Below are 21,002 nucleotides of genomic sequence, written 5' to 3'. Positions count from 1 at the left end.
TTTGTATTTTCATTTATTTTCTCATCAAATTGAGATTATTATATACTCTTCTGGGTTCTGTCATTTTTCTGTAATATTATATCATTTTCTAGTATCATTGAAAATGTTATAAAATAATTATAATTTGCATAGGACATTTAGGTTATTTCTAAGTTTTTGATGCATCTTGGGCATAAATTTTTATTTGAATCTCAAATTATTTTTTTATGATATATTGCTAGAAAGAGAACTACTGAGTCAAAGATTATGAATAGTGACTTTGAAAGTTTTTTATTTTGTTGGAAAAGAGATATATAATAAAAAGAATTAGGCAATTTAAAAGGATGAAAAGTCACCCTTCCATCTCTGACCTGCAATCACATTTCTTCTCCCCTAGCTGTGAGTGTGTGTGCATTTGTGTCTGTCTGTGTATTGTCCCCTGCCACTTTTGAAGAAACCCACCAAATTATGGAATTGTAGAAATACTGTTGTGTACTTTGATTTTCATGATTTTAATAGTATGTCTTTTTAACAGCTGTGTGGCATTTAATTACTCCTTCCAATGATGGATGTCTAGGTCTTTCCCTGGCTTTCACCACCACAAACAAGTCTACAATGTGTACCCTTATATATAGGAGTATCACAAATGTGCAAAATATATCTGTAAAACAGATCTCTGGAGGAAAAATTACTGAGTCAGAGCATACGCATTTTCATTGTGATAGGCAATCCCAAAATATCTCCATAATGTTTATTCCAGATAGACTCCCTCCAGTAATACATGAAAGAGCACACGTCCTGATCCCCTCACCAAGATAATGTACTAACAAAATTTTATGTCTTTGCTCATGTGATCAGCAAAAACTTGTTTATTTTTGTAGCTGTCATTTGACAAACTACCTTCTGGAAAAGTTACACCAATTCATTCTTCCATCTGTAATACGTAAAATTGTCTGCCTTATTGCATCATCAGCATTAGGCATCCTCATTATTTTTAATCTTTACTAATTTAATAGGAGATAATAGTATCTCATTTTAAAGTCTTGCACCTTATTCACTCATGCAACGTTTTCCAAGCACCTATAGTGTGGGACATCGCTCTAACAACAGTGGTAAGACACCATTCTTGACCTCATGGAGCTTACATTTCTTTGATTAGTAATGAGTCTGAATGTTAAAAAATGAGAAGTTTCAAGTTGCATTTTAAACTGGGAATTGTGCATTGCCTCATACTCTTTCAGGGTATACACATGATGATAATTTAAAGGTGATTGTTTGTTCTCCTTATTGGAAGTGGAATCTGTAGATCTGTGGTGGAAAAGTGGCATTTCACTTCTCATATATATCACTACTTTCATTCTATTACCTAGAAGGGAGAGCTCCATAGGTTTCAAGGAAGTAGGACAAATACAGTGGCTGATACCGCTCAGTGACCCCAGTGTATATTGTCCCTTCCTCCCTTTAGGAATAGAATTCTCCCATCTTGTAGTAGGGCATATAGTCACTCAGCTAGAGATTACATTTCCCTCGGAGCTAGGTGCGGATATGGGGCTAGATTTGGGCCAATGATACATAAGAAGTTATGTCAGCAATATCTTGATTGTTTCTTAAAGAGGTAGATCATACTCTATAAATGACTGGATTGGAAATCAATGTTGAGGGTCACACAGCAATATCTTGATTGTTTCTTAAAGAGGTAGATCATACTCTATAAATGACTGGATTGGAATGTCTATAAATGACACCAACTGCTAGCCTGGAATTCTGTATGACCTGATAAGGCAAAACTGTCTTGTCAACCTAGACTACTCACTTCTGGACTGTTACTTGAGAGAAATAAACTTCTATCTTATTGAAGTCACTATAATTAGGGGCATCTGAAACAGCAGAGAGCCCTGTATACTAATTGATATAATTATGTGATGCATAAGTCTCATAGGTGACTACACCTGTGCTACAAAGGTGCTGCGGAAGCCCAAAATATTTGTTCTACTGGCCTATATAATGCCTGAAACGTCCTCATTAGAGAGTCTTCCCTCTGAGTGAAGGCAGTGTTTCACAAAATAGGTTATGCTGGATACTAGTGTCACAGATAATAACAGATATTGAGATATTGCTAGAATAAAAGGGCTAGTGTCTAATTAAAATTAAGACATGCAGAGTCATATCACATTTCTTTACTCCAGGCTTTCTTAGGAAATTTCATGTGCTTTTGTGCATTGTGAACATTCAAGAGTGGCCTAAAACACATTTTCAAAAACTACATTTCCAAAAAAAATTTCCAAAATATAAGTGGCTAAAATCTAATCCATTTTTGTGGAGCATTTCTAAGGACTAATGTTACTTGGAACACGTTGTGGAAAAAACTAAATAAGACTTTTAGACTGTACACTTGACTATTTTTAAAAAAAGGACTTTTGATTTCAGGAACACTTTTTAAGGGTTCTTGAGGTGGGGCTAAGGAATCAACATAGTTCCTGACATGAACAACTTGGAACACGTTGTGGAAAAAACTAAATAAGACTTTTAGACTGTACACTTGACTATTTTTTAAAAAAGGACTTTTGATTTCAGGAACACTTTTTAAGGGTTCTTGAGGTGGGGCTAAGGAATCAACATAGTTCCTGACATGAACATTTTCTCTAATAGATTTTGGAAGCCACTGATTTTGGCAGTAGCCGGAAAATGGAGCCAGTTTATCTGTAGATTTGATGTGTTGGGGGGAGGGGTATAGAGGAGGGATGACAATAGGTTTGGGCCTCTGAGATTATTGTAGGTGGATTATTGTAGGTCACTGGACTATGTTCAACAGATGAGATTATACCATTTCCCTGTGTATTAGTCAATTATTGCTACAATAATGCCTCATAGCAAATAACCATAAAAATCTTAATGACTTACATAACAAATATTTTTTCTCACCCCTGGAACTATGGGTCAGCTGGGGTGGCTCTGCTTTGAGCTGTGAGTTGGGTTCAGGTCTGCTCCACATGTCTTTCATTGTGTAACCAACAGATACTTAGAGCACGTTATTCTAGTGGCAAAAGTACAAGAGGAGGGAATCTTCAACACAGCAAATAAAACCACATAGGCAAATTTATATCTGCTCACATTCCATTAGCCAAGGCAAGTTACACAGCCAAGCCCAGTATTAGTGAAGAGAGAAATACATAATCACCTTAAGGACAAAGCACTGCAAAGTTAAATGGCAAAGGGTGTGGGTGTGTATGTATTGAAACCTTTGAAAATATTTTTCTGCTTAACTAAGCAATTTTACTTATAAGGACTAATCTTAATAAGATAATTATGGGTGTGACCAAAGATATACCTATAAAGATATTTTTGAAATCATGTCTAATATTATTAAAAAAATTGGAAACTGAAATTTAACAGTAGATAATCTGTTGAATAAATTGTAACCTATCCATACAATGAAAAGTTACATAATAAAATAAAATAAGTTAATACTAATAAGTAACAATTATTATATGCTTTGCTAAGTACTTCTCAGGCATGTTTTTGTATAACCCTCTCAAAGTCTATGAAGTAGATACTATAATTCTTCCCAGTTTACAGATGAGGAAGCATAGGGAGATGAAGTAATCTGCCTAGGGTCACTCAGCTAGTAAGTGGCAGTTTGCGATGATTAATTTTATGTCTTGGCTGGGCTATGGAGTGTCCAGATATTTGGCCAAACATTATTCTAGATGTTTCTGTAGGGCTGTTTTTGGATGAGATTAACATTTAAATTGGTAGATTGGGTAAAGCTGTTTATCCTCCTTTCTGGGAGGCACTGATCCACTTAACTTAGTTCTTAGATGTTAAAGACTGAACACCTTTGAATCCTCAGTGCTGAGCCCAGCACTTGTTACACGTGCAATGGGGTTTGGTTTAAACTGAATAAACTTACTCAACCAGGTAGTGCCTTGGGAGCTTTTCTAAATTCCTGGTGTTTCTATAGGCTGGAGTGGATCCTTAGCACAATTTTGTTCCTCTGAACAGAAGCTTGGGCTCAAATCACAGGCATGGTTTTAAGTTTATGTACAAATGCATTGGCACTGCCAAGATTTGGGCTTCATCAGGTTTGCACTTGAGAGCTCAAATCTCCACTGAATGTTGCCAGATTCTTTACATCAGTGAAAATGAATGGGGAATGTATACGGCTTATGTTTACCTAGACCTCTGGGGAGTATGTATATAAGGTAATATGATCATCAGGAATTTAAGGTAATATGACCAGATTTAGGATATTCTATCAAAGATTGTACTTTATATTCTTTTCCTTATAAAAATTACTTTGATTTACTGACACATGCAACAGTTTTCATGGAGAAACCTAAGAGTGACTGAAAAGAGGTCTGTCAGTGTGAATTAATTAAAAATTTTGTATTATAGGGCCGGCCCGGTGGCACACTTGTTAGAGTGCGGCGCTTGGGAGCGCTGCAGCGCTCCTGCCGAGGGTTCGGATCCCATATAGAGACTGGTCCGCTCACTGGTTGAGCGCAGTGTGGGCACGACACCGAGGGTTGCGATCCCGTTGCCAGTCGCAGTACGGGCGCGACACTGAGGGTTGCGATCCCGTTACCGGTCACGAAAAAAAAAGACAAAAGGGAAAAAAAAATTTTGTATTATAGAAAAAAATTAAAAGACAGGTTTATTTATAGGCCATATAATAACTTAGAAAACATTTTTGTGGATCTACTTGATAAACAGAGAAATACTTTGTATTTAGCATTCAATAGCTACTGAATTTGAGAGTGTTTCTGAGGGATTGAAATACTTTATTATTTATAGGCCATATAATAACTTAGAAAACATTTTTGTGGATCTACTTGATAAACAGAGAGAAATACTTTGTATTTAGCATTCAATAGCTACTGAATTTGAGAGTGTTTCTGAGGGATTGAAATACTTTATTGTTTGATAAGTAGTTTTCCACCTTAAGATACTTTACATATGGACTCAATCTTGTCTATACATTTAATTTACATTATTATTATTATGCACCATTTCAAATCAAATAACTACAGGTAAATTTTAGCCTAACTCATCCTTCCTTGAAATAACATACATTCTGTATTAACATAGTTTCCCTATAGTACTGGGAGCTCAGTAATACAACACTATCAGTTTGCTGCCTGACACAAAAATCAGTGCTCATTCCTGAAAAGACAGATGTGTTTGTTAAGATAATGAGTGTATAATTAGACTAGAAGTAAGAGATTGTATTTATTAGGTGAGATTGTATGTATTCTTAGATCTAATATATGTTCATTGAAGAGACTTTAGAAAATTTTCCTAGTATGATTGGGATAGGATACTTGAACCTCTTTTAAGATTAAGACCTTTGATAATTATTCACACAGGGGCAGGATTTAATATGTCCTCATTCCCATTTAGTGCTAATAAATTTGCCAAGTAATGAGTAATGCATTTATACTAAGATATCTGAGGTTATCCATTTGATAAAGAACACAAGTAAAAATATATATATATTAAATAAAAATGAATACAGAATTTTATTCCCTAATTTTCAACAAAATGTGTATTTTTGGTTTCTCTTTGGCACGTCTCTATGGAGAGCTCACATCTAAAAAAACAAAAAACAAACAAAAAAACCAAATCAAACCAAACCAAAACAAACAAAAAAACCAACCAAACAACCAACACGTTTTTTTATGGCTAGTTTTTATGGTTTCACTACAGCCAATGACTCATCTTTTCAACACAGGAATCGTCTTGAAGGGAATTTTCCCAGGCTCTGGATAAGATAGGTGTGGGGGAAACTACACTGTTAATTGTTTTCAGCAGATCCAGCAGCGTAGATTCACTGTCTGGTCCTTGATACACAGTAGGGAAGTGGTGCACACAAAGAAGGAAAAGGATAAAGGGTGACAGTCTCCCTGCCCTTCCTCTTATCTATCCTCTCTAACCATCCCCCAAATACCACACACACACACACACACACACACACAGACACACACACACACACAGACACACACTTGCCTGCTGTGCTTAGAAATAGGGACTGCCTTGCTCGGTTTTACTAATCCACAATTTATCATTCATTATTACAATTTGATTATTTTCCTTCTTTTAAAGCCTTCTTTAAAATGCAAATTCCCCTAGGTTGGGGGATTGGGATTATCATGCCTTATACTGTTAACCAGCAACACCAGGATGATCACTTAAGGCACTTGGAGAAATAGGGTAGTACCTGAAGGAAAGGCAGGCCCATTAGAGATCAAAGTGGATACAGGTGAATGAGGTGGACAAGTGCAAAACCAGACCTGCCTCACTCGCTGTACACCACTTAATAATCCTACAGGTCACTGGCTGTTGACCCCATATCATGTTTACCTTACATTTGCAGGTCACCGTGTACTTTCAGTCTGTAATTGATTTGATCATCTTAACTCTGTGGGGCAAGTTCATTGTATTAAACCCTTTTCTTATAACTGCATGGATCTCAAATACAATGAAATCTAACATACCCATTTCTTAGAAAAAAATATGGGGCCCGGAGAGGTGGACTGATATTTTCCGAACCTCAAGGCTAATTAGAATCTAGATTTCCTGATGTCTACCTCTGTGTTTCACTTACTATTCCTCATAGATTCTAGACATCTGCTCAGTTCAAATGCAAGTAATATGGATATATCCAGAGAGCAAATATTTTTAGAAAGTATATCTATAGATAAGTATAAATAGCTTTTTAGTACACCACTGCTTTTTTGAAACATTGATCTAAAAAGCTTCACTGAGTACATTTTTGCTAATGCCCACTTGTCTGTCAAAACTTTAGCCAACCTCTATTGTCTGGAACTCAGCCTCAGTCTTGCAAGTAAGTGGAAAAACCTTGGAGCACTAAGGAAAATAATTACCATAAAGATCATCCATTAATATTCGTACATTCAAAGAACCACTCTCGGGCTCTTCCCCAGAATGTGTTTATTTGTTTTTTTGCTCTAAATAGGAATAATACTTTAACCAGTTTAGCTATATAGTTCCCTAATCCATAGCAGTGAAATGATTTAAAGGAATGGATGACTGTTAGAGTCAGTATTCATCCAACAAATTATTAAGTACCAACTGTGCCCTATGCATAATATTGAATGCTGGAGAAAAAAGATGAAAGTGTAGAGAGGCAAACACATACTTGCAGTGATGAGGTAAGTGCCACACTAAAGGAAGGTTAAATTCTTAATCACAGAATGAGCAATGCACTATCTACTTATGACAGTGAGATAAGGCTTCCTGAAAGATGTAACACTGAGTGAGTCTTGGGGTTTGAGTTGGTGAAAAAGAACCTGTACCCTTTGGGAAACAGTTTCACGTGGCTAGGGATGTGAGTAGGTAGAGAGGTAGGGCCTGGATCTTGGGGCATTTGTACAAGGGGTCTTCAAAAAGTTCATGGAAAAATTAGTGTTATCATTTAATTCTATTTTTCCATGAACTTTCTGAAGTACCCTTCTATGTTAATTTTAAAGGGTATTTCACAGGCAATGGAGAGCCACTGAAGGTTTTTAAACTGGAAAGCGAGGCTGGGACAAGTCTTAAATTCTGAAAGTTTCATCAGGATGTAGTTGTCGAAATGAGGCAGTTGAAATAATTCAGCAGAGAAGTGATGTGCCTAAACTATACAAGTAAACCTTGAAATGGAGAGGAAGTGATTCAAGAGTTAGCAAAAGAGCAGACTTGAATAGATTTGTGCTCTGATGGATGAGGGAAGAAGGGGAGACGAGACTCCAGAGTGAATCCCTGATGTTTTTGTTTGGCCAACTGGCTGAACAAATGCAAAGATGAGGAACACAGAGTGGGGATCAGGCTTTGAGGGAAGATGATAGTTTAATTTTTCACATGTAGAGTCTTAGGTGACGGGGACATTCTGAAAATATCTATCAGGGAGTTCGATCTACCAGCCTTGAGTTCAAGGGACAGGTTGCAGCTGGGACAATCACCCTCAGCAGCAGGAAGTAGCTTTGGCTAACAGCAGGAGGCAGAGTAGACAGAAGGCTTCGAGAGTACAAAATTCCAGATACATTTGGGGGCAAACTGCCCTACATACAGGTGAAGAGCTCCATAGGTATTACTGTCTGATAGCTCAGGACAACACGGCAATAGTTTCCTAATTCCTCCTCTCTTTCCCTTGTAACTCCATTCTCCAGAGTTGCCATGATGGCATTTTAAAGAGTAAATTATATCACTCCTTGCTTAAAAGCCACCAGTGGCTTCTCAGACTCAAATCCAAAGTATCTGGCACAGACCAATAAAGCTCTATCTGTCATCTGGCCCCTACCTACTTCTCTGAGTAGATCACCTATAGCATGACCCCTAGAGTTAACACTGCAGTCCAGACACTCTGCTCCTCCCTCAGGGCCTTTGCACCTGCTATTCTCTATGTCTGGAATGCTTTAGGTCTTGCTGGTTGCTCCCTTTAATCATTCAAACATCTCTGCTGAAATGTTACTTCCTTAGAAGTAACATTCCTTGACCAATCTGTCTCCCACTCCACCATTTCCCATTCTCAATCTCATTACCCTTTGCTATTGACTTTATAGCACTGACCATTATCTGAATGTATTTTGCTTATTTATACCTATATTAGAAATGGTAACATACAAAGGTAAATTTCCACATTTATTATTTCTTAAGGGAAACTGGAAAAGTGGAATAGAACCTTATAGCTAAAGGCTTTGAATTCTCATTGAGGGGTTTTGTTTAATTTGCTTTTTTCTAAAGCGTGAATGTTTTAAAGTAGGGCAGTGAACTTGTCAAATGTTTTAAAATATTTGTTTAGTTAAAATGTTATAAAATGTAACCACTCCACAATGCTGACCCTAGTTTCTTACTGAGACTATTCATGTTAACCGGTTTAACTACATAGATTACTAAATATATGAACTGAATGACAAGAATATAAAAATGTTTAGATATAATATCTGAAATTAATTTGATGGCTTTAATTAGTTTTATAATAGAATTGTACAGTTGATTCCCAATGTACTTTATTAGCCTCCTCACTATTTCAGTGTAGGAGGCATAGAAAATCAGATGTCATATAATTTTAAAATTAGGATCAAGCCGTACCAAGGTTCAGTCTTCTACACACAGCCACAATGCAGTTCTGCTGGTAACTTTCAGTCAAAGCATGATAGACCCAGTTGTGTTGTAACCAGACTGGGTAATGGCAGTGCCCAAGGGATGAGTAAGGCTGAGCTCTTTCAGTCAGGTTGGGAATGGAAAGACCTCCAAAGGTCCATTTCAATTTAAATCCATTAAACCTTACAGAATACCTATTGTGTGCCAGACACAACATTCAGCTCTTGGTACACAAAAATAAGGTACAGTTCTTCTCTTTAAGGAGGATGAAATCTAGTAATTTAGCTCTCAGTATGTAGTATAGTTAAGTGAATTGCATAATTCTGTACAAAGACCAACTCATATTGTTTTTCCAAAATTATTCCAATTGGCTTTATAAATATTTGCCAGTATTTGAAATGTCTGTGTGGGCTTTTTTTCTTACTCTTCTCAGCTTCTCCAGGGATAAATACAATCAATATTTCCTGTTTCTTGCCTAGTAAGATGGGTTACTCACAATTTTAAAAATGTATTTATTTATTTAGCTCCACACATAAGACCCACTGGATGGTTATTTACATTTTAAAAAACAAATACAATCAATATTTCCTGTTTCTTGCCTAGTAAGATGGGTTACTCACAATTTTAAAAATTTATTTATTTATTTAGCTCCACACATAAGACCCACTGGATGGTTATTTACATTTTAAAAAACACATTCCCCAAATAACTTTTTTCAACACAATGTATAAATATAAAGTTTATTTAGCATAGTGTTTAGAAAAATAAGTTCACATCATTTCAGAAAACAAATAAAACACTTAACTGTCCAGGCATAAACCCCCATTACAGTACAACATACATACTTTAGATCTCTTTGGTTGGGTAATTAAGCACAGAAATGTTCTGGGACATGCTCTGTGTGCTATCACCTAACAGTGCAGTAAAGACTCTGTTACCCTACCCCATGATATACATTCTGTATAGTTTCTCTTTGTGTAAGGCACAGTAAAACTATATTGAGTATATAACTGGTTGCCTCTAAACATACAGTACATGCAACAAAAGAAAAAATAACTTTTTTGAGAACCCTGAAAGCCAAGAGTCACATGCTATACAATTCTGATTAATAAAACATATGGTGGTAATATTAAATCAACATAAAATGTATCAATTAGATACAAAATAACTGTTAGGCTCTATCATCTAAGTTTTAGGAAGACTTTGAAACATCTTTTGTAAAATGTGATTCTTTTCCCCAAAGTTTTCCTGAATTATTTTTATCTTTATTATGAGAAGATCTGTCAAAACATTTTAAAGAATGAAGAACTTGTGGCTATGTACTAATGCACACTTGTCTAGCATGTAGCAGGGCAGTCTGCCATACATGCCCAATAATCCAACTTTTAACATGCAGGATACAAGAGCATATGCAGGGAGATTTAAAGTTGGTGTGCAATTTAACTACGGATTTTCATCTATGGCTATAGCATTTACCTGCCTTTCATAACACAAGAAAGGCACTGAAATGTGTACAATTCAAAGAGTCTTTTCATGACTATAAATATACATGAGATACAAAGCAGTACAACACAGGTGCTCTTAATTGATTGAGGAAAAAATGCACCTTCTCTTTAAACAGGCTGTCCTTTACTAGATGTACCTAAGAGCTAAGTGCCAAATTCTGGCTGATAGAGTGCATAGACAGGCTCACACCAATAATCCAATAGCCAGCAGCAGGGGTTGGGGTCTGCAAGGAGTTATTTACCCCTATTATGATTCCTCTTTGGGGATCATTAGAGGGTCATTTGCAGCATCTTCAAGAATTGGTTATGTAAGAGGGAAATTCTGCCACATGAACTCCAAGGGCTCTGAGTCTGGCCCTTGGTATTGCAAAAAAAAACCATTTGCAATTCTGTGCAAGGAGATCATGGGGTTTATCTTATTCCATTCACATACACATTGGCTACATACCAACTGGCCCTTATTTTACTGAAAGAATAGAAAATAATAAGTTCTTTATAATGTGCATTGATTATTACCTGGTATATTGTGTAGCTACCTGGAGTAATTGTAGGGTTATAATTACATCATGTTGGGAGTATGAATGGATTTCCTGGGTAAGTCTTAAGTTTTGTGCTATCTTTTCTTTTTCATAAGGGAGAAGAAAGGAAGAACTCTGAATAAAAGAGAGGCTTATTATATTTTTGGAAGACATATAAAACTCTTCCAGTTATATATATAAAAAACATACATAACTTTTTAAACCTTCCCATTTCCCTTATTAGATGGGTATTTTTAAATAATTAACAAACTCTTGATATCTGTAGCAATCAAGTGGAAAACATCATTTTCACGTAAACTGCACTACAGAAACATGTAATTAATCTAGGTAACATGATCTGCACACACCCAAAGAAAAAACGAGCTGTAGAAGTGGTAGAATGAAAGAGAACTCTAAAACACCTGACTTTGTAAATGAATAAAAAACCAAAAAAAAAACATGTAGTTTCAGCAGTTTAGGAACATTCACCAATTCCATAAAAAACAGAATGTAAGTTCTTTATCAAAATGATGGGAGAGGAATTCTTCATAGGGCTCTTCATCTATGCCTGCAAGTTCCATTTGCAATTACAGCAAAAGTTAAGTTCTCTACGGCCCTTATTCAATATGTTCAGATGATGGGCATGTAGGGATCTAGAGTGGACCCTTTTTCTGATCTTAAAGGAAGCAAGATGTGGTAACCTCTTTATATGTTCAACACTTTTAAGTCATCTCTGAAGAGGTGACTTTTTTCACTTTTCTTGCTTTTTAGAGACCAGACAGTAACTATTCGTAATATAAATGTACTTGCATTGTTACATCTTGTGTTCAGAGTCCTGATAAAAACTACAACCACAGCTCACAATATTATCAAACAAACCTCTTACAGAAACCCAAAAGACTTACTTTTAAAGAAGACATGATAATATAGTGCAAACAACAGTCATGTCATAGCGTAACAACTGATTGAAAACAGAACTAAGTTTCAACAGGACAGAATTTCTTTCTTTACTTTAATATGGTTGTTTTCATAGCCTGCAGAATTGATTTTATGTGGTATCTACAATTTAATTGCTGTTATTTTCATTATAATGAAAAGTATCAACAATAATTACTTGTTCATCCATTTTCATGACAAACATTATATATAATATTTAGTGAAACTTAACTTCTTCAGATTTAAAGCAATTTTGTGGTGAAATGAACCCTGTTAGATAGTAGAAAAGAACCATCAGTGCTTCTGTTGACACTTCCGTACCTCACTACTAATAAAAAGGCCACAAGGTAAAAAGGCACATAGAATTCCATAGAAGACATATTTAAATGAATCAGAGTTGCTAAATAAAGAACAAGGATGTGAAAAAAAGTACCAAAATTCCAATACGGGGAGTTAGATTTTCTGTTTCAGTGTTATTAATATTGACTTTAATAGACTCCTGATAAAAATCATTACTTTTAAAATCCTACAAAAAGTAAAACTTTGTTGGAAACAATTATGCTCATTTCCTGTTCAAACAATAAAAATAAATTAAACAGTAAGAAAACATTTTTTTCCAGTTCATAGCGCCTGAAGTATAAGAGAAACATATACAGTATAAATAAAATTCACTGTAATTACTCAAATCCTGCTTATAGAACTGATATATTTACATTCATACTGAAGTTTGTTTCAGAGTTTTTAGTGGAGTTTCAAACTTTCTCAGCCACACTGAACTATCAGCAATCACATTTAGAAATGTGTAGAGACTTAAACCAAGACTTCCTCAAAAATGCTTAAGAGAAATGTGTGTGTGTGTGTATACATGTATACGGATATATACATGTATATGTATAAGCTCCAAGCCTTGAAAATATACCCTTAGAATAGTTTGGAGTACCATTTATGTTTCTTAAACATATCAATGCCCATGGAGTAAAAGTAAACAAAAATAATTGCATTGTTTCTAATGGTCTGCAGCTATATTTAATTTCTATGTTAGGTGTATGCATTTTTAATTTAAAAAACTATTTATCAAGTTACATTTTGACTAATAATTATATTGTCACCTAAATGATACACTTTGACTTGATACATTTCATCTTGTTCCTTTGTTTCCAACTATTTAAAAGAGAACATTATATGTGAACAAAAAGGCTGCAGTAATGCAGTTCTACTCCTGTATAATAACTGTGATCTTCATGCAGATCCAAAGTCTAGATCCAAAGTCTCTAGAATGCATTTACTTGTAAAAGTAGATTGTTTTCCTTTAAATGGGAAAATGCTTTATGTCCCTGGGGCTTCACGAAAAGATTTGCCCCTGATGCCAAAAAAAAAGGTGGGGGAGGTGATAAGGTTTATAAGTCTTGCATATCTTCATCCAACTGGACAGTTTGGAGCTTGGCGAGCTCTTTTTTGTCTGTTTCCAGATCTTCACAGACAGTCTCAACCATGCCATCTAGGACATATTTGGATTTGGAATCTAGCATCATTAAGCTGCTTGTTGCTTTGTTCTCAGAATTTGGTAAGAAATTCTCTTTTATGTTAGCTACTGATTGCAGAACCAAACGATGTTCTCTAACAAAATCCTGGTGTATTGTTGGGGAGGGGTGACCCACCTGGTCTTCAGCTGTAGAAACTATTTCCCCAAGGGCAGCCTGAGTCATAGGGACTGACAATAGGTCTTGACCAGTAATAAGAGAACAATTCTGAAGAGTTGCATAGTTAGTGTTGCTGACAGATGTCACAGTAGATTTGCTTGCCACACGTGTAGACATTGGCTGGCTATCAGCAATGTCAGGGTTTAGCTCACTGGCATTTAGTAATGTAGGAGGAGTGAGGGAAAAATTGTGAGTTGGGGATACATTAACTAACGAGGAGGCCAGTGGATGGAGGCCACTCCCTGTGATATTTTCAGAAGACAGGTTTGCATTTACTTGTGCATTCTGATTGACAGGCATCAACTGAGAAAATACCAGGCTCCTCTCCAAGCCTTCCTGTTTCACAGATCCTATAGTCTGGCCTGAATTAGGAACAGTGTATACCACTGCACTAGGAGTAAGAGAGCTCAAGAAAACCTTTCCTTGATGGACTGTAGTGGACTCACTTGTAAATGTGCTCCCATCTGAAGTGCTTGAATTTACTGAAATATTACCTAGAAAAAATAAAGTACTGATTATCATCGAGGGAGGTGATAGGGAAAGAAGAAAAGTTACTTTACACACACGATTTTTTCTCAAAGTATATTATCAATGAAGAAGCAACACTTCTATACAATCATTTAGCTCAATTCTGGTTCAGAATCACCTTGTGCACTTAAAGCTACAGATTCCCTGGCTCCACTCCTTGAAAGTCTGACTCAGTAAGTCCGTGAATAGCCATATATTTTTTTAACTCCACAAGTAATTCTGATGATGAAGTAGGAGTGAGAACTACTGGTTTAGAAACCAAGGGTGAAAAAAAGAGATCTTTTCCAAGTTCTGATTTCAGTCAAGTTTCTGGTTCATTTTTATTGACTTGCTTTCTCTTAATTAGCAGACACTAGAAAAGACAGATGCAAACTAAAATGCCTTTGTTCAGGACTACTCAGTAACTGACATAAAATATAAATGGAAATGTAGAAAATTTTACCACATAAAATGAGTTAGCCTGGCCCTTAAAAGTTAACCATATAAACCTGTACAGACAAGTTGCAAACTTTCACCAAACTAGCCACAAAGTAATGGCAAGTCAACAAAACATTCAAAAAGTTTTTTTCCTTTTGTTGTGCCAGTTCTGAATTTTTAGTGCTGTGGTGATAGGAACAATTAATGGTAACACTGAAATGTGCCTTTTAAAATACAGATTCACATAAAGGACCAGAGCTAATGCTTCTCTAAAAGGTTTGTATCTTTTGAGGCTCTCACAATAATGGTCTGTAGAGACCAGAAGTAGAAAAAGAAATGGAAGTGGAAAGCTGAGATGTTCAAATCAGATAACTCAAATAAAGTGCATGAATTAGACCCCCATCACTGTCAAATAAAACCCTCTTCTTTCTGAGTCATTACATAGGCACAGTGAAGTGACAGCAATATGATGATACAGGCCCTCAACTCTTGCCACTGAAGGAAAGGTGGATTCGGTGGGAGTCTTGGGGCAGAATTCAGATGGACTGTTTGCCCTGATCTTGAATTGGATGTTCAGTAAACTCTTTACTATTTTGAGAAAGCAGCCCAATATTAAAGGTAATTCACCTAAAACATTTCCCTTCTTGAGATATTATAATAACTGTGATAATATTACCACCTATATTGAAAAATCAGTGCCACAGGGCTTTCTTTAAATTATAAAGAAAGAAAGAAAGAAAGCACCGTATGTGAACTTTACTATATTGAAAAATCAGTGCCACAGGGCTTTCTTTAAATTATAAAGAAAGAAAGAAAGAAAGAAAGAAAGAAAGCACCGTATGTGAACTTTTAAAAAAAATTCACCACCAGAAAATATTCATCATAGAAATACTGGTGTTAAGAAAAACATTTCTAGAAATATTTGGGCTATTTCCTAACATAAATGTTTGTTTTGGGTCATATAAATCAAGAAAAACTGCTTTCATTTGAAGATGTTTGACTTCAACTTAAACATGTTTTAACATTTTCATGGGCTGCTAAATTTGTAGCAAAAAATGTCTGAAATAGATGTTTATTTTGTTGTGTGTGTTTGTGAAACTGTTTACCACTGTATATGTGAACAAAATGATCAGTTATTTTTTGATAGAGCCATAAATAATACATGTGACATTTTTTTCCCAATTGTTATTGAATATAAATAAAAATTATGCATGTGTATAAATTTTAACATATATAAATGAGGGGGAAAAGCAGATGTGATCTAAAATTTGATTTTTAAGTATATCTGCAATTGAATTAGAAATTGAAGAATAATTTCAAAATTAGTAAAAAAAAATCAAATTGAAAAAATCACGTAGGTATAAAAGTATAACTTTATAATGATGGTAAGAAAAAAACCTTATTTTCTCAGATTATAAAGTGGTAGGTATTTCTACTTTTCCATATAAATCCCAACAATAGAAAGATAAGTCGCCTTGTCTAGACATTTAAAAGAAAGGCTCAGTATCTGTTTTTGAGGAAGGCCAAATCTCCGAAATGCTTTATTGAGGACTGCAATACACAAACACTATAAAGGAAGGTTGCTTACTGAACCCATCTGGTTAAACTTATGCCTTCAATTCACCCAGACAGTCTAAGGATTGACAGCCCTGTCATTTGATCCTAGCTATTTTAACTGAAAAGCTATTCTTATTCCTATTAAATGTTTCATTAAAAAATTAGCTATTAGTTCATAATAATTTTCTATGGTAGCACTTTTCCAGATTACACCTGAAAAGTATTTCTGCTTTTCTCCTCCCCCAACATACACACTCATATTTTCTGCTCAAATTTATCTTTAAAATGTTATCTGCTACTTGGAAATTTTCCTGAAGAGAGAAAAGGGGTTAGATCCACATTAAATTATTGTAAAACTAAGCACTTTGTCTTTCCCTGTGGTTTTCATATTTTTGCCCTATGTTGTACAGTGACTTAGCTTAATTCTTTCCATAACCTGGAAGAATGAAGAAATAAATAGTATGCTGCAGGACCATGTGCTTTACTACCATTTTACCTAAAGAGAAACAAATGTATGGAATGAAATTTACAACAATTTTTCCACTAATGCCTCCAATACACTAAAGCAGATCATCGTGGAAACAGAGCTGTACATAAATTGATTTTTGTTTTGTTTTGGTAAAACCATCTTACAGGAAGAAGCTGTCCTTTAAGGCCAACAATTACTTATACTGCTTTTGTAAAAATGTGGACTTTCAGATTTGCTTACAGGAAGACAAACATGCATTAGTATCTCCCACTCCTGAATTCAAGGAGTTATGCAGCCTCCACTGCCAAATTCTAATCATTACTATTTCTATATAGAGAAAATGACACAGAGTGATTCAGACTTGCTTAGAGTCACTGAAGAAATGGCACGTCAACCTCAAGTTTCCCCAATTTCAGATCAGTGCTTTCTCTAGCAGATTGCTATTTATAAAACCACAAACATAAAATAAGGCTTACTGTGTTGTCTTCATAAATAAACCCACACATTTAGGGGGTAAGCATACATGCAGAGCAATAGAAACCCAATTACGTATTCCTCTGGTTTTCTCTTAGGCTTGTTAGTCTTAATTACAGGAGGAACATAATTCAAACACAATGGATGCAGCTTGTTCTGCTAAAACATTTTTTGGTCAATTAAATAATGCTTAGGTACAGTGTACACGTTGTTACCAACTGCTTGACTAATTCGGTGTTCTTAGCAATTTTATTAATTTTTAATCTTAAAATGTCAAGCAGTGGATTATTTTGTAATCACTGATTGACTTATATTTCTATAATTGTAGAACTGGTAAGACTTGCTATGAAGTGTACTCTTCCATTCAGTGTTGAGAAAATAAAAGCCCACCCCCGTGATCCAAGGAAATCAAGCAAGCTGGATATTACATGGGTATTATGAAGGAGAATCATATCAAGGCTATACTAAAGCTTTGGCAATAAAGTATCTCAACAGTAATATCAATCTATAGTTGTCACCAAATGCGTCATTTATAGCAGCTAACCAACACATTCACTGATGCATTATGGTACCAAATGAGACTTTTACCTTGCGAAGCTGCCACCGAAACAGGAGGCAGCTGAAGTGAAGAGAATCCAATGCTCCCATTAAGGAACTGGCCGTTTCCTCCGGAATTGGGGATCTGGACAATGCCATACTGGTTAATTTGCACTGGTGTAGTAAAAGTCACTACAGAGCCTCCATCCTGGGAAGCCACTGTTTGAATGCCTTCTCTTTTCACCTCAGTGCTGGGTATCAGTCCTGGGAATGACACAGAGACACTGGGGCTATAGGAGGTGGTGGCTGCTGAGTTAGCTGCAGAACTCTGGAGGACTTTGAATTCCTTCACATCCTGGGAGGTAGATCCCAGTATGTCAGTCATGGATATACCATTGCTCACAATGTTTGATGACATTTTTGGTGGGCTCAATGACACTGTCTGTGTATTTCCCACATTTAATCCATTAAGGATAACTCCATTGGGTCCCTGAATAAAAGAATTACCATTAAGGAAGACAGGTGAAGTACTTGCAGGTACCAAGCTTCCATTCAACAAAACTCCAGATGAGCTTAATGATATTTTAGCATTTCCAATTTGTTGCATATATACTGGCTCCATGTGACTGGAAAGGCTGAGGTTGGTGACAACATCTGATGAACCTGAGAGTGGGTGAGGAGACAAATCCTCATGTCCCTTGCTGGATTCATCTTCAGTGCTGGGATTGCCATCTGATTCACTATATAGAGGGGGAAATCAAGACATTGAGAAGGTCAGGGTGATGACATTTTACATAGTGCCATTTGTTCAGAAAACCAGCTTCTAAAACCATTAAAGGCAGAATTTAAGGAAAGCACAGCAGTATGTCTGCCAGTCGTGTTTAAACTACCAGGCCTTTCAGCAGATTCCGACCAGCCAGAGAATCTGGGAAGATGAACTCTCAGATCCAAATCATTTTTAATGACAGTAAGTTCAGGGAAAGTCCAGAGATCTGTCAGATGTAAACTCAGCTAACAGCACTTACAGGGGAATAGTATATTTGCTTTTATAGCATAGCAGTACTATTCGTTACTGTTAAATATGCTGCTACTTATACCACAGAAAAAACTCATTAAAATGAGGTAGTCAGTCTTTCCTATTTAGGAACTCCTTCCCCTCCCCTCAAACCAATTCAGATTACTGTCATTTTGAAGGTAAATGAAACTGCCAAAGGAGCAGGAGATGGGAAGTGCTCAGCTTTATTCGCCATTTAGTTAACAAGAGATCATTTTCTCACCTGCTCCCAAACTTCTACTCCACCAGACTGACAACTCTCTCATTCAACAAACTGGCTGTCCTTGTTGTAGGAAAGGCACTTTCAAGCCAAGAACAGTTATGTGCAGTCGCTTTTGAATCCAAAGAAAGCCATAAGGGCCTATTTAACACACACGGTCCAGGGCCCTGGTGAGGTGGAAGGGAAAGGGTATGGGTCACTCAGAAGCCCTGCCCCAGCGTTCTCAGTCCCTCGGTTCCAGGTCGTACTATTTCTCAGCTCCCTGACTTGGGGGAAATACCAAACCCGGGTTGGGGGGAGTAGTTGGGGAGATTTCATATTTGGTCTGAGGCTGGGCGGGGGAGTAAAGGGGGGTAGCGCAGAGGCAGTTTGGAAGCGCGGAAGGACTTGGCCCAGCAGAGGATCCTATATCCCTGCAGTGCCCTGCGGTCGGTTCGCTTTCATGCCGAGGGGAGGGGATTACCCAGGCTTTGGGCTGCGGGGCCAGGAGCGCAGAAAGCGCTTTGATTTACGAGCTGGGTTTGAGCCGCCGTCGCCGTCTGCGAAGGTGACTCACCGGGGGTGCGGGTGGGAGGTAGATCCGGAGAGGGGCCTCAACCAGGCAACTGGGCCGGGGGAGGGGGTGTGGAGTTAATGGGGGAGGGTGGTAGTGTGGTGGGGGAGACCCAGGGAACGCGCCCGACCCGGGAGTGGCAGCTGCAGGGCAGCTGGCCTGTGCCCCCCCTGCCCAGCAGATTCCGTCGGTGTTCGGAGCGCGGCGATCCGCGGTCTCCTGCCGGCGCGGGGGCAGGTGGCGTGGCGTAACCCACGCGCCTTCTCTGGGTCTCTCCGCATGTCTGCGGAAGGGTGCACGCACGTCGCGGTGCGTGTTTTGTTTTGGTTACGGCGAGGCCCGGCTCCGGCACAGTGCCTCTCTCCCTGCCTTGAGCGAGAAACGCAGGAGCCGTCGGGCCCCGCCAGGGGCGCAGGGCGGGCACGGCAGGGGGCGGGCCGCAGCGGGCTCTGGAATGCGCCCGGTGATCACCGTCACCTGGCCCCGGCGGGCTGGTTCCCCGGCTCCCAGATTCCTTCCCTGAGCAGAACCTTCGAGCTGCTTTCGGATTCTCTCACCTATCCCGGTGAGGCTGGACACACCATCTCTTTACCTCATCTATCAATACACACAGGCACACACACCAAGCGTCGGGCTCTGAAGGACTCACAAAAGAAGTGGAAAACCCGACATTTTCTACCAGAGGGGGAAAAACCTGCTAGTCAAAAAGTTCAAACCCTAAAGGGTGGGGGGATCAGAGGGATGCAGAGTTGATAGCGCCCCCAGTCCTTTCCTGCTGTCGGCCTTATGCCAGCGCGTCCCCGCCCTCAGTTACCGTACCAGGAGGGAGCCACGCAGTGTCCGAGGGCCGAGAAAGCAGCACTCCTGCCCTGCTACCCCGGCGGCGCTGAAACCCGATCCGAAGTAGCTCAGAATCAGGTTTCAAAACACTACAGAGCCGGGCCGCACCAGTACCCCACGTTGCCGCGTCCGCGGAGGGAACCACAGCGGGCAGGGTGAATGATTAACTCTGTCACATAAAACCTCGACGTCCCCAGACCCCTTCCGTGCCGCCAGACCCACCAATACTCTCCTCCCTCCAGATCAGCCAGCGCGACCTCCAGCGCAGGCCTGGGGGGCCGCCGAACCCCAGGGATCGGGGAACGTGTGCGCTCGCCGGGCCCGGTGTGACCACACGGAGGTGCAGACCCCGGCTGGTGCTCGCAGCCTCTGCGGGCCTCGGGCGGCGAGGAGAGCTGCCTTGCCGGCGTCCACACACGCTTCCTTCGCCCCGCCAGAAACCGGGAGAGAGTGGCAACTTCAAAGCCACCGGGATGGGGGTGGGAAGCCGGGCAGCAGTGACCAGCCGAGGTGGGGGCGGAGACTGAGACCTAGGCGGGCGACGAGAAACTTCTGGGGGGAATAGGGGGAGGGGGAGGAGGGAGGCTCCCCCGCCCCTCGCCACCGCCGCCCC

The 21,002-nt window shown here is 38.5% G+C and overlaps 1 protein-coding gene across 1 annotated transcript in view; it reads right to left on the bottom strand.

The window, feature by feature from the left end:
- Positions 1-13,437: 13,437 nt before the first annotated feature.
- SIX4 (SIX homeobox 4) overlaps positions 13,438-21,002 on the bottom strand; it is a 9,155-nt gene continuing 1,590 nt past the window's right edge. The window contains exons 3-4 of the mRNA XM_008565941.1: positions 17,774-18,462; positions 13,438-14,234 (exon numbers count right to left, since the gene is read on the bottom strand). Coding sequence (XP_008564163.1) covers positions 13,438-14,234; positions 17,774-18,462 — 1,486 coding nt within the window. The remainder of the gene's footprint in view (positions 14,235-17,773; positions 18,463-21,002) is intronic.

The sequence above is a fragment of the Galeopterus variegatus genome, unplaced genomic scaffold (genome assembly GCF_000696425.1).
Source record: "Galeopterus variegatus unplaced genomic scaffold, G_variegatus-3.0.2 Scaffold215, whole genome shotgun sequence".
NCBI lineage: Eukaryota > Metazoa > Chordata > Mammalia > Dermoptera > Cynocephalidae > Galeopterus > Galeopterus variegatus.
This window is presented reverse-complemented; position numbering and strand designations above follow the sequence as displayed.